Source organism: Lolium perenne, chromosome 4 (genome assembly GCF_019359855.2).
Source record: "Lolium perenne isolate Kyuss_39 chromosome 4, Kyuss_2.0, whole genome shotgun sequence".
Taxonomy (NCBI): domain Eukaryota; kingdom Viridiplantae; phylum Streptophyta; class Magnoliopsida; order Poales; family Poaceae; genus Lolium; species Lolium perenne.
The window spans coordinates 72,315,934-72,327,280 of record NC_067247.2 but is presented as its reverse complement, the minus strand read 5'-3'; the positions used below and the strand labels follow the sequence as shown (position 1 = coordinate 72,327,280).

General features: G+C 46.5%; 1 protein-coding gene across 1 annotated transcript; it reads left to right on the top strand.

Moving 5' to 3' along the window:
* The first annotated feature begins 4,329 nt into the window (after positions 1-4,329).
* On the top strand, positions 4,330-6,229 carry LOC127292960 (protein JINGUBANG). Its single transcript, XM_051322512.2, has one exon. It carries the CDS (start codon positions 4,423-4,425, stop codon positions 5,869-5,871), a length of 1,449 nt encoding a protein of 482 aa, XP_051178472.1. The 5' UTR covers positions 4,330-4,422; the 3' UTR covers positions 5,872-6,229.
* Positions 6,230-11,347: the final 5,118 nt, after the last annotated feature.

The following is an 11,347-nucleotide window of genomic DNA, read 5'->3' as shown; positions in this document are numbered from 1 at the left end:
CACCAATAGTGAACACATAACCTGTGAGGGATCTTCTCTTATCCAAATCGGCAGCAAAATCTGAATCCACATAGCCTACAAGTCCCTCACCGGTCTTGCCAAACTTCAAGCAAGCTTTGGATGTGCCACGAAGGTACCTGAAAATCCACTGAACAACTTTCTAATGTTCTTTACCAGGATCTGCCAGGTATTGACTGACCAAACTCATAGCATATGATAAATCTGGACGAGAACAAACTATGGCATACATCAAGGAACCAACAACAATAGAATATGGAACTCGAGACATGTACTCAATATCTTCATCAGTACTAGGACATTGCAATGCTGACAATTTGAAGTGAGAAGCAATTGGTGTACTAACAGACTTTGCATCATGCATATTAAAACGATGAAGAACTTTCTGAATGTAATTTTGCTGACTAAGAAATAACACACTAGATTTTCTGTCTCTTGTAATTTCCATACCTAGTATTTTCTTAGCAGCACCAAGATCCTTCATCTCAAACTCACTACTTAACTGTGACTTTAAAGTAGTGATCTCTTTCTTGCTCTTGGCAGCAATCAACATATCATCAACATATAACAGCAAGTATATTGGTGATCCATTAACAAACTTGATATAAACACAACTATCATACTTAGATCTCTTAAACTCATGTGCAAGCATAAATGAATCAAACCTTTTGTACCACTGTCTTGGAGACTGTTTCAGACCATAAAGGGACCTCTTCAACTTGCAAACAAGATCCTCCTTACCAGGCACAACAAAACCTTCAGGTTGGTCCATGTATATCTCCTCCTCAAGCTCACCATGCAGAAAAGCAGTCTTTACATCTAGCTGCTCAAGCTCAAGATCATGCATACCCACAATACCAAAGAATGCAAGAATGAAACTATGCTTCACAACCGGAGATAATACATCATTATAATCAATACCTGGAATTTGGCTGAAACCTTTTTCTACTAACCTTGCCTTAAACCTCGGAGGCTCATTAGGAGACAATCCTTCCTTTCTTTTAAATATCCACTTACATCGGACAACCTTCTTTTGTTTAGGCAAGGGCACAACATCCCATGTGCCATTCTTGTCAAGCGATTGCATCTCCTCTTGCATAGCAGAAATCCACTTTACACGGTCAATGGAGGCAACGACCTCAGTATATGTAGCAGGTTCAGTATCATGCTCCACCTATTCAGCACAACTCAAAGCATGATGAACAAGATTACATTCTTCAATTAAACGAGGACGTGAACCTTTGTTACGCCTCGGTCTATCAGCAGCAATGGAACTATTTGTTTGCTGCAAAACAGGTGGTGAGTGCTGAACAACAGTGTTATCATTTTCAGAAACATCATTTTCTTTCTCCTCCACGTGCTCCACCTGCACGCTAATCCTCTGTTGCTCATCATCAGAATTATCAGAAAAATCAACAGCATCAGTAACATCTGTAGATGAACTCTTATAAAACATGACAGCCTCATTAAAGACTACATTCCTGCTATGCAAAACTTTCTTAGTTTCAGGATTCCATAACTTGTATGCCTTAACTCCTGAACCATAACCAAGAAACACACACTTAACAGCCCTAGGCTCTAACTTTCCATTATCAACATGAGCATAAGCAGTGCTACCAAAAACTCTCAACTGTGAATAATCAGCAGGTGAACCAGACCATACCTCAATAGGAGTTTTCTTATCAAGCGTAATGCAAGGTGACCTGTTTATCAAGTAACAAGCGGTGGAGGCTGCTTCAACCCAGAAACGTCTATGCATACCAGCATTGGACAACATGCAGCGAGCCTTGGAGATGATGGTTCTGTTCATCCTCTCCGTCACACCATTCTGCTGAGGAGTATATGGGATGGTGTGGTGCCTGACAATGCCTTCGTCGCTGCAATAATCATTGAAAATAGTAGAACAAAACTCCATGCCATTGTCAGTACGAAGCAATTTAACTTTCCTTTCTGTTTGCTTCTCTATCACAACTTTCCACTTTCTAAATGCATCAAACACATCAGATTTATGTTTCAGAAAGAAAGGCCACACTTTTCTGGAGTAATCATCTATGATAGTAAGCATCTAATTTGCACCACCAAGAGAAGTCTTGCGGGAAGGTCCCGACACATCAGCATGCACATAATCTAGAATTCCTTTAGTGGTATGAACGGAAGCATTGAATTTAACTCTTTTATGCTTACCAAAAATGCAGTGCTCACAGAACTCAAACTTACTCAAATTGCAGCCATCTAGCAGGTCTCTCCTGTGCAATTCTGCCATGCCATGTTCACTCATATGTCCAAGACGCATATGCCACAGATTAGTTTTACCAGGTTCATCAGGAATAACAGCAGCAGCAATAACAGACAAAGTGCTACCTCTAAGAACATATAATTTCGCAGAATTCATATCACCTATCATGTGAACGAGAGAACCTTTTGATACCTTCAGAACTCCGCGAGAACCGGAGTGTTTGTACCCATCAACATCAAGGGTACTGAGAGAGATCAGATTTCTGGCCATGCCAGGTATGTGTCTCACATCCGTCAGAGTGCGTGTCATGCCATCATGCATCTTGATCTGAACGGAGCCAATTCCCACGATCTCACGTGGGTTGTTATCTAACATACGCACAACATCTCCACTCTGCACAAACTCATAAGAACTGAACCAGTCTTTGTTACAGCAAATATGAAACGAGCATGCAGAATCAAGGATCCACTCATCATTACCAGAAACACAACCAGCAAACACAACTAGGAAATCGCCATCAGAATTATCACTAGAAACAACAGCAGCCTTACCATCACCCTCAGATTTTTTTTCGGTTGGTAAGTCTCTTTTCTTTTCTCTTTGTTCTGCAACTTCCAGCAGTCATCAATATTGTGGCTAGTTTTCATACAGTACTTGCAGAACTTACCATCTCGTCCCTTGGATTTTGAGCGACCTCTGTCGGTCTTGCTCTTATATTTGTTGTAGTTGTTGTAGTTGTTGTTTCTGTTCTCGGTCCTGCAGTGCTTCTGCCTTATTTGACGAACCCTCTGCCTGCACCATAGATTTCATCTTTTCCCTCTGCTGGAGGGCCTCATAAACTTCGGCAAGGGTTAGTTCATCACGGCTGTGTAACAAGGTGTCTCGAAAATTCGCAAAAGAATTTGGCAACAAGACTAACAGTATAAGAGCTAGATCCTCATCATCATAATTTACCTCCATGGACAGCAAATCAGAAACGATCTCTCTAAAGATCGATAGATGATTCATCATTGACGCACCTTCTTGCAGCTTGTGCGAGAACAACTTCATCTTCACGTGCATCTTACTGGTCAGATCTTTAGACATGCAGATCGATTCCAGTTTCAACCACAGCGCCGCTGCAGTTTTCCCAGACAGCACTTCCTGCAAGATATTATTGGATAGATGAAGCTGAATTAAAGAAAACGCCTTACGGTCTTTCCTCTTTTCATCGTCGGTCCAAGTCTTGGCATCTTTCTGGCCAAATCCATCAAGAGCTTCATCCAGATCAGAAGATTGGGTAAGGATTGCCCTCATCTTCACTTGCCACAGAGAAAATATCGTGGTGTAATCCAGCTGCGGTAGATCGAACTTCAAGGAAGACATGTCGCAAAACCCTAGATTGAAACACGGGCTCTGATACCACTTGTTATAAAAGCGACAAGCAAATAACGAAGAACGATGAAGGAATACGCAGCGGAGACACGAGATTTAACGTGGAAAACCCCTTCCAACACAGAAGGGGAAAAAACCACGGGCGCCAGCCATCAAAACTTCACTATATCGGGAGGTGTTTACAAACGCCGTGGGTTATCTTATAATCTGATAAACCCTAGCCGACGGCTTACAAGATGTATATATAGGCGGTGCCAACGATTCGTACCGTACCGCGGGGGGCTCCCCCCCTCCCGCACCCCCCCTTCGCAGGCATCCCTGCAGGGCACGACGTATCGTCTAACTTCTGACTCCGCTACGTTTCGGCCTAAGCCTCCGACGACGGGCCTCGCTCCGCTCGTCAGAAGTTAGCCTCCCTTTAGTATATGAATTTGGATCACAATACAACATGATTAAAGTTTTTATAGCTGGCTGTAGCCTAAACGCTATCCTTATTTCAAAATATATATAGGTAAAGCAAAATATATGCATCGAGTAGGCAAATAAAATTTCCGGAGAAAAAATAGATTTTTTAAGCAAGCCTCCAAGACCTGTGAAAGGGAGCAGTTCACGGGCTGTGGCCCCACCCCCAACGTGGTAGCGGTCTGAGCGGCTTTGTCGCTTCCCGCCACTCTCTCTTCGCCTCTCACTCCCCTCCCTTCCGCACATACACATTCCCTCCCTTCCCCTCCATTCGCAATTCTCTCCACCGTACCACGGTCTCGCCGCGCCGCCACAGCCTCCGGCAAGAGCCTATGAGAGATAGCGACGGGGAAGGGGCCGGCGGCGGACTCCCGCGCTCGCACCCTTCCAACATCCCGCTGCCGATGCATCACTCCGACCCCAACTACTCGGGCACGGACGATGAGTGCTCCAACAGGAATAGCAGCTCCTCCGCGACTGGTGGCGCCAGCCCTGGATTCTACAATGACTACCCGTCCAGCTTCAGCGGCGAGTGCTCGCCCTACAACATGTCTCCCTGGAACCAGACCATGGCGTCCCCCTGGTCCCACCACAGCGAGTCCATGGCCGGCCAAGGCGGGGCGCCCACGATGGCGCCTGGCACCAGCCTCATCAGCTCGCTCGTCAGGGAGGAAGGCCACATCTACTCTCTCGCCGCCAAGGGCGACGCTCTGTACACCGGATCAGACAGCAAGAACATCCGCGTGTGGCGCAAGCAGAAGGACTCCGGCGGCTTCAAGTCGTCGAGCGGCCTCGTCAAGGCCATCGTCATCTCCGGCGAGCGCATCTTCACGGGCCACCAGGACGGCAAGATCCGGGTGTGGAAGGTGTCGCCCAAGAACGGCCTGCACAAGCGCGTCGGCAGCCTGCCCCGGCTGCGCGACTTCCTGCGCGGCTCGCTGAACCCGTCCAACTACGTGGAGGTGCGCAAGAACCGGTCGGCGCTGTGGATCCGGCACAGCGACGCCGTGTCCTGCCTGAGCCCGACGGACGCGGCGCAGGGCCTGCTCTACTCCGGCTCCTGGGACCGCACCTTCAAGGTGTGGCGCATCAGCGACTCCAAGTGCCTCGAGTCCGTGGTGGCGCACGACGACAACGTGAACGCCATCGTGGCCGCGTTCGACGGGCTGGTGTTCACTGGCTCGGCTGACGGGACCGTCAAGGTGTGGAAGCGGGAGGTGCAGGGGAAAGGGACCAAGCACTCTCCCGTGCAGACGCTGCTCAAGCAGGAGCACGCGGTGAACGCTCTCGCCGTCAGCGCCGTCGCGCCGGTGCTCTACTGCGGCTCCTCCGACGGGCTCGTCAACTGCTGGGAGGGCGATCGCCAGCTCGTCCACGCAGGCGTGCTACGCGGCCACAAGAAGGCCGTCTTCTGCCTCGCCGCGGCGGGGGCGCTCCTCTTCAGCGGCTCCGCCGACAACACCATTATGGTCTGGCGGCGCGACGGCGGGGTGCACTCCTGCCTGTCCGTGCTCTCGGGCCACACCGAGCCGATCAGGTGCCTCGCCGTCGTGGAGTACAACAAGGAAAACGTCGCGGCCGCAGCCGCCGAGACCGTAGACAACAGCGGCGTGTCGCGGTGGATCGTGTACAGCGGAAGCCTCGACAAGTCGATCAAGGTATGGCGCGTCACCGACGAGGCGGCTGAGCCTATGTTCCAGGGCTCCGGCGAGGGGTCGCAGATGTTCGACCGGTACCCCGGCGACACGTTCGGGGCCAGCAGCTCGTCATCGTTCCGCTAAGTCGATCCACACGCGCCAACACAGTGCACCAGTTTTGATCAGTTGCAACAAGAAATCTCCACTCTTCAGTGGACAATCCTAATCTTGACGGATTAACCAAAGGAATTTCGGGATTATTGTTCATAATATTACTGTTGAAGACAATCAGAGAGAGTTGAATGGCACGAACATCATGCCAGCGCATACATCTGGAGCCGTGATATAGTGATGAATCTAGGTAAGTTTGCTTTCAGGGGGTCACTGCGAAGGGGAATCACGATACATATACTTATATATTTTTGTTGTGTAATAGTTGAACTTAACTTGATTTTGTGTTGTGGAAAAAATTAATAAAGGGTCAATTAAGTTCTAACTTTTATTTACTTAGTTGAATGTATTTGGTTTGTAATTCTAACCAGTATATCCATCATTTTTCTGTTTATTTGTATTGTTTTGTTCCCTTCTTTATTTGAACCTGACAGTAAACAATCAGTCAAATTGAACTCAAGCATTTTCGAGAAATTTTGGAGCTAGTGGATTTCAAATCCTGATGGAAGTAAATAGTATGCAATGTTCGAGGGGAAAACAGAAAACATCTAGACTCTCTTGCATCATTTTAGCTCTTCCTTTTGAGGTAACCATGGGAACCAAACTCGCAGAGTTGCGCAAACAAAAGAAAACCTTGACCCCTCCCCAAGGGCGACGTGGCTTCCCCCACCCAGTCGGCCGCCGCCCCCTCCTCTGCCGCCTCCCTCCCCACCACTCTAAGGGTATACTCTACCCTAACCTATATTTTGGATAACAATGACACCGTAGCTAAAGTGGTGACTAATGTTACCTACTAGTGTATACAAAGATTTTAGTTAATCAATGGTGTGTTGGAAGATGATCGGAGACACCCCCACCCCCCCCACCCCCCACCCCCCACCCCACACATCTGTTGAAGAAAACATGTGCTGGTGTATCTACTTATTTTTCTCTTGTTTATATTGAGTCAATAGGAAGCACCGCACTATTAAGAGGGGCGGTCTCGGTGAGCTTGATGGGGATGTTGTCACAACGATAAGTACACACCCTACCACATATACTTCACACCAAAAAGTGTTGAGAGGTACAATTGTTCCAAGAAAAATGTCGTTTGAGCAAAGTCAAGAAACACGACATAGAGCTCGGCATGCCGACCCAGACGTCGGCAGGTCGGATTCCAGACCGGTCTGCCGGATGATGCTGTCGGGTAACCCTGTCCATGGTCCGGTCCACCGGGTGCAGTGTTGGGTAGCCCGACCCATGGTCCGGTCCGCCGGGTGCTGCTGCCGGGCTAGCCTCGGGACGGTTTTGAGCAGCATCCGGCAGCTGGCCCAGCCTGTCAGGTGTGACGCCGAGTTGCCCGGCCTCCTGGTCGGCTTTGTTGGACTATATGTAAGGTGGCTCGACCTATTCCTCAAACGGATCTTTTTCTTGGGATGACTATATAAGCCACTCCTTCCTCGAAGGGGTTGGTTGACCAGTGCAAAATCTGAAGATATTTCTCTCACACACACATTCCATTGTTGAGATCCAAAGCTTGAGATCTTCCTCCTCCACCAACCAAACTCAAATCCCTTTTGGGAAAATCTTGAGGAGGTCTAGATCTACGATTTCACCAAGCCAAATAGCATTCCCCTTGAGTTCATCGAGCAAGTTTTTTAGTCTTGGGTTTGTGGAAGCCTAGGCAGCTAATGTCACTCGGAAGCATCTGGGTCGTGGATTTGCTCTAATAAGAAGTTTGTGAGGGTCTAGACACTACCTTAAAGCCTACCACAACTGAGCGAGCTATTCCTTCATGAGATAGGCCCCGAAGAAAAAGGTGAGCCTTTGTGGAGTTGGGAAATCCTTCGTGGGATCCCACACTTCTCCAACATGATGTACCTTCCACCCGAGGAAGGGAACACATCAATACATCTTCATCTCCACGTGCTTCGGTTACTTCTAACCGATCTCTTTATTTATGTTGTTTACTCTTGTGATAGCCTTCGTGCTTGAAGTACCTTGCCTCACCTAGTTTGCATTAGGCTCAGTTATTATTCCACAAGGACTAAACTTGCAAATGAAATTAACGAAAAAATTAGAACCTATTCACCCCCCCCCCCTCCAAGTTACCATCTCTATCCTTTCAACCACCCCGTCGCTGGTGGCGGCTCTTCTCTCCCTGCATCGCGGAGAATGGGTCAGGGCCATCTCCCTCCCTAACGGCGGTGCTCCTCGGGAGGCGCAGGTCCAGCGCGAACAAGCGACATGGGCGGCGGTCCAGCCATTCGACGGCGAGGCACAGTTGTTGGAGGTCGGGCACCGGCAACCATGGTCTGGGCGCCCCGCCCCCAGATGGGCTTGGATGGGCCCAGATGGGCTCAGGTTGGATGGTTTCTTCAGCGGTTTGGCGGCCTGCTGGTGCAGGTGAAGACGTCGCGAGATCTCGGGATGACGGCTCTACGGCCAGTGTATTGCAGCATGGCGACCGGAGCTTCATGGGCCCATTCGAAAACCGGCCAGGCCTGACGGGGCATGTTGTGCTCCCACTCCTATGTCCGGCCAATGACTGTTTCTCGGCTGTGGAGATTGGTTCCTTGCCTCGATTACGTCGTGTTCCTTCGTTGTTCAGGCTGCAAGCGAGTGTCGCGCATCGTCTGATGATGGTGGCTACAAGATCGTGGTGGCGAAGCTAGGTGGTGGTGCTCCGAGTTCCCGTGCTTTTTTGTGAACGGGGGCGGAAGAAGTCTTTGTCAGCTTGTCTATCCCTGAAGCGGTTTCTTGAGATTTTGAAACATGTTAACCTACTCTAAAAATTATTCCCGAGGTTTATAATAATTTCACAAGTCTAAGTATTTCCACGTGATTCAAAAAGTATATGATTTAAAAAATAGTAAGGGCATCAAAACATTGTTATTAATTAAAAAATACTTTTATAAATAAACTAGTGATCTAAATATGTCACCCCGAGTGATTTCACTTTTTTCGTCTCAATTAATGTGCCAGACCTAGTATCATCCCATCCATTCTTGAAAACTCTTCTATTCATTGCTGAGATTTCAATTGAAACCACTATTCTATTGATATTTCAAGATTGTACTAGTGAAAAGTGAAAGGACATTCATAACATTAGGAAACATCTTGTTCAGAATTGATAAGTGTTATGCAACCGTATCAATGTTGGGCTCATAGGCTATTTGGGTTTGCAACCAGGAATATTGATGCAGTGTATTCTCAGCCTAATATTTGTACTAAAAAATTTTATTTTTATATATTTAATAAAAGCATCAAGATTTATTTTATTTTCTACAAATTATTTTCTTAGCTACATAACATTGTGAACAATATTGATAAGTATTAATTATGCTGATGTTTATTTTATATTTTTCTCATGAATTGCAAAGATATGTGGGCTTTGTTGTAAATTTAAGAGGTGCTTTGTAACGATATTTTTTATGAGAAATTGAATCTTGGAAAAAAATAGAAGAGAATCCTCTAAATTGGATAAAAAAATAAAAAATAAAATTGCAATCCTGCTTGGGTTAATTAATGACACTTCGTGTATTTTATGATGTACATAACATGGTAAATATCTCTGAGGGGTTGGCTTTGAAAGGTATCATAGGCCGCTAGTTTTAGTGGAGCATTTTCCGGTCGCAACCAAGAATATTGATGCAGCGTATTCTCAGCCTAATATTTGTATTAAAATTTGTTATTTTTATATATTTCATCAAAACACAAAACTTTATTTATATTTTGTACAAAAATATTCTATCACGAATTATTGCAAAGATATGAGCTACATAACCTTATGAAAATATTGATAAGTATTAAATAAGGTGCTCTTTGTTTTATATTTCTATCATGAATTATTGCAAAGATATGTGCGCTTTGTTGTAAATTTAAGAGGTCCTTTGTAACAATATTTATGTTTTTTCTTTAAGAGACACTAAATCTTAGAAAAAAAAAAGTTAAACTCAATCTGCTATGTATGATAAAAATATAAAATTCCAATCATGCTTGGGTTAATTAGTGACACTTGCATAAATTTTGATGTACATAACATGGTATATATCTCTAGGGGGTTGGCTCTGAAAAAATATCTTGATTTTTTGTATGAGGTATAAGTAAATAGAAGATTGTAGAAAAGCAGCCAATAATTTCAGTATTATGTAGTGTGGTACTGTGGTAGCTTTTGCAACTGTCTACGGTGAGTTCATATGTCTGTCATTGTGGGATATAGCTAGCCATCTAAAGCTAAAGAAAAAATATCGAATTTGACGATCTTGTTTTTGTTATTATGGTATGTGTTTGTGCAAATTTGCATGCAAAATTTAGCATGCATGCATGTTTTTCATAGTAAAAAAAAGAGTTCACTTACACCGGACTACATACTGAACCCCACGGTCGTGCAAGGGTCGCCGCGCGCTCGGTGGTTGAACCATCCTGGGTAGTTATATATTCCATTTCATTACCAACGTGTAATTCACGGATTAGTCATTAACCCCACTCATCAGCAGCCAGTAGTACAACAATCGTACCGTGGTCCGGTGAGGACTCACGTTCGTCGTTGGGGCAGGAGAGCTGATCGCAACAATGCTACATCTATGAGATTTTTTCTACGAAAAACTCTTACGCACTGACGTGGAGATCTCAAACAAACCCATGATCCTAAAATTAAGGAAGGCAAACAGATTTGAACCACCCAGGTTCATACACGTTATCCCGTACGTTTTATCCCGTAAATTGTTCCCGTAAGTGTAGCATTATTGGAGCTGATCGAGCTCGGAGCACGTTGGTACATGGCGGCGGCGCCCAAGTGCTCCAAACCTAACACAGCTGTTTTTTTTTTCAAATACGCCTAAGCAAATCGACGCCGGCCGCTGAAGTCGACGCGGTACCAAATATTGCTCTCTCTAATCATCAAGGCCGCTCCAGGACACGATCGATCAGAGTCACACACAGATGATGATCGTGTGAGAAAAGGCGATATCTCGCCGAAAGGGAAGGCATCATGCGCGCCACGGTCCGGGAAAAGAAAGCGGGAGGGCGCTAGGCAGTTTGCAGGGGAAAAGAGCGCGCCTTTTCTGCGTCTTCCTTTGCTGTACATGGTCGCGCGGCCAAATCGCACCAACTCCTGTCCCTACGCCGCGTGCACGCGTCTTATCTCATCGCGTAGAGCGACCGGACCAACCAGCTCGGCCGTCGGTAGATTCTCTACGACGCGGAAAATTGGCGGATCGGGTGGGGACATAGCATATGGACAATGGTGGGTTTGGCGGCCAAGAGGGTTCCGTGGGGCAAAATCCTACGTGGACAGGTGTGCCGATGCACCTGTTTGGCACCTCACGCGAAGTTGAAGGCACGGGGATGCCGGTGATTGTGTTGGGTGCCAAAACTAGCCAGCTACTTTTAAAACGCAGCGGTGTGGCTTAAAAATCGCGCTAGGTCCCCAAATTGCTATTACGATCGGTATAAGACACCACAGTGG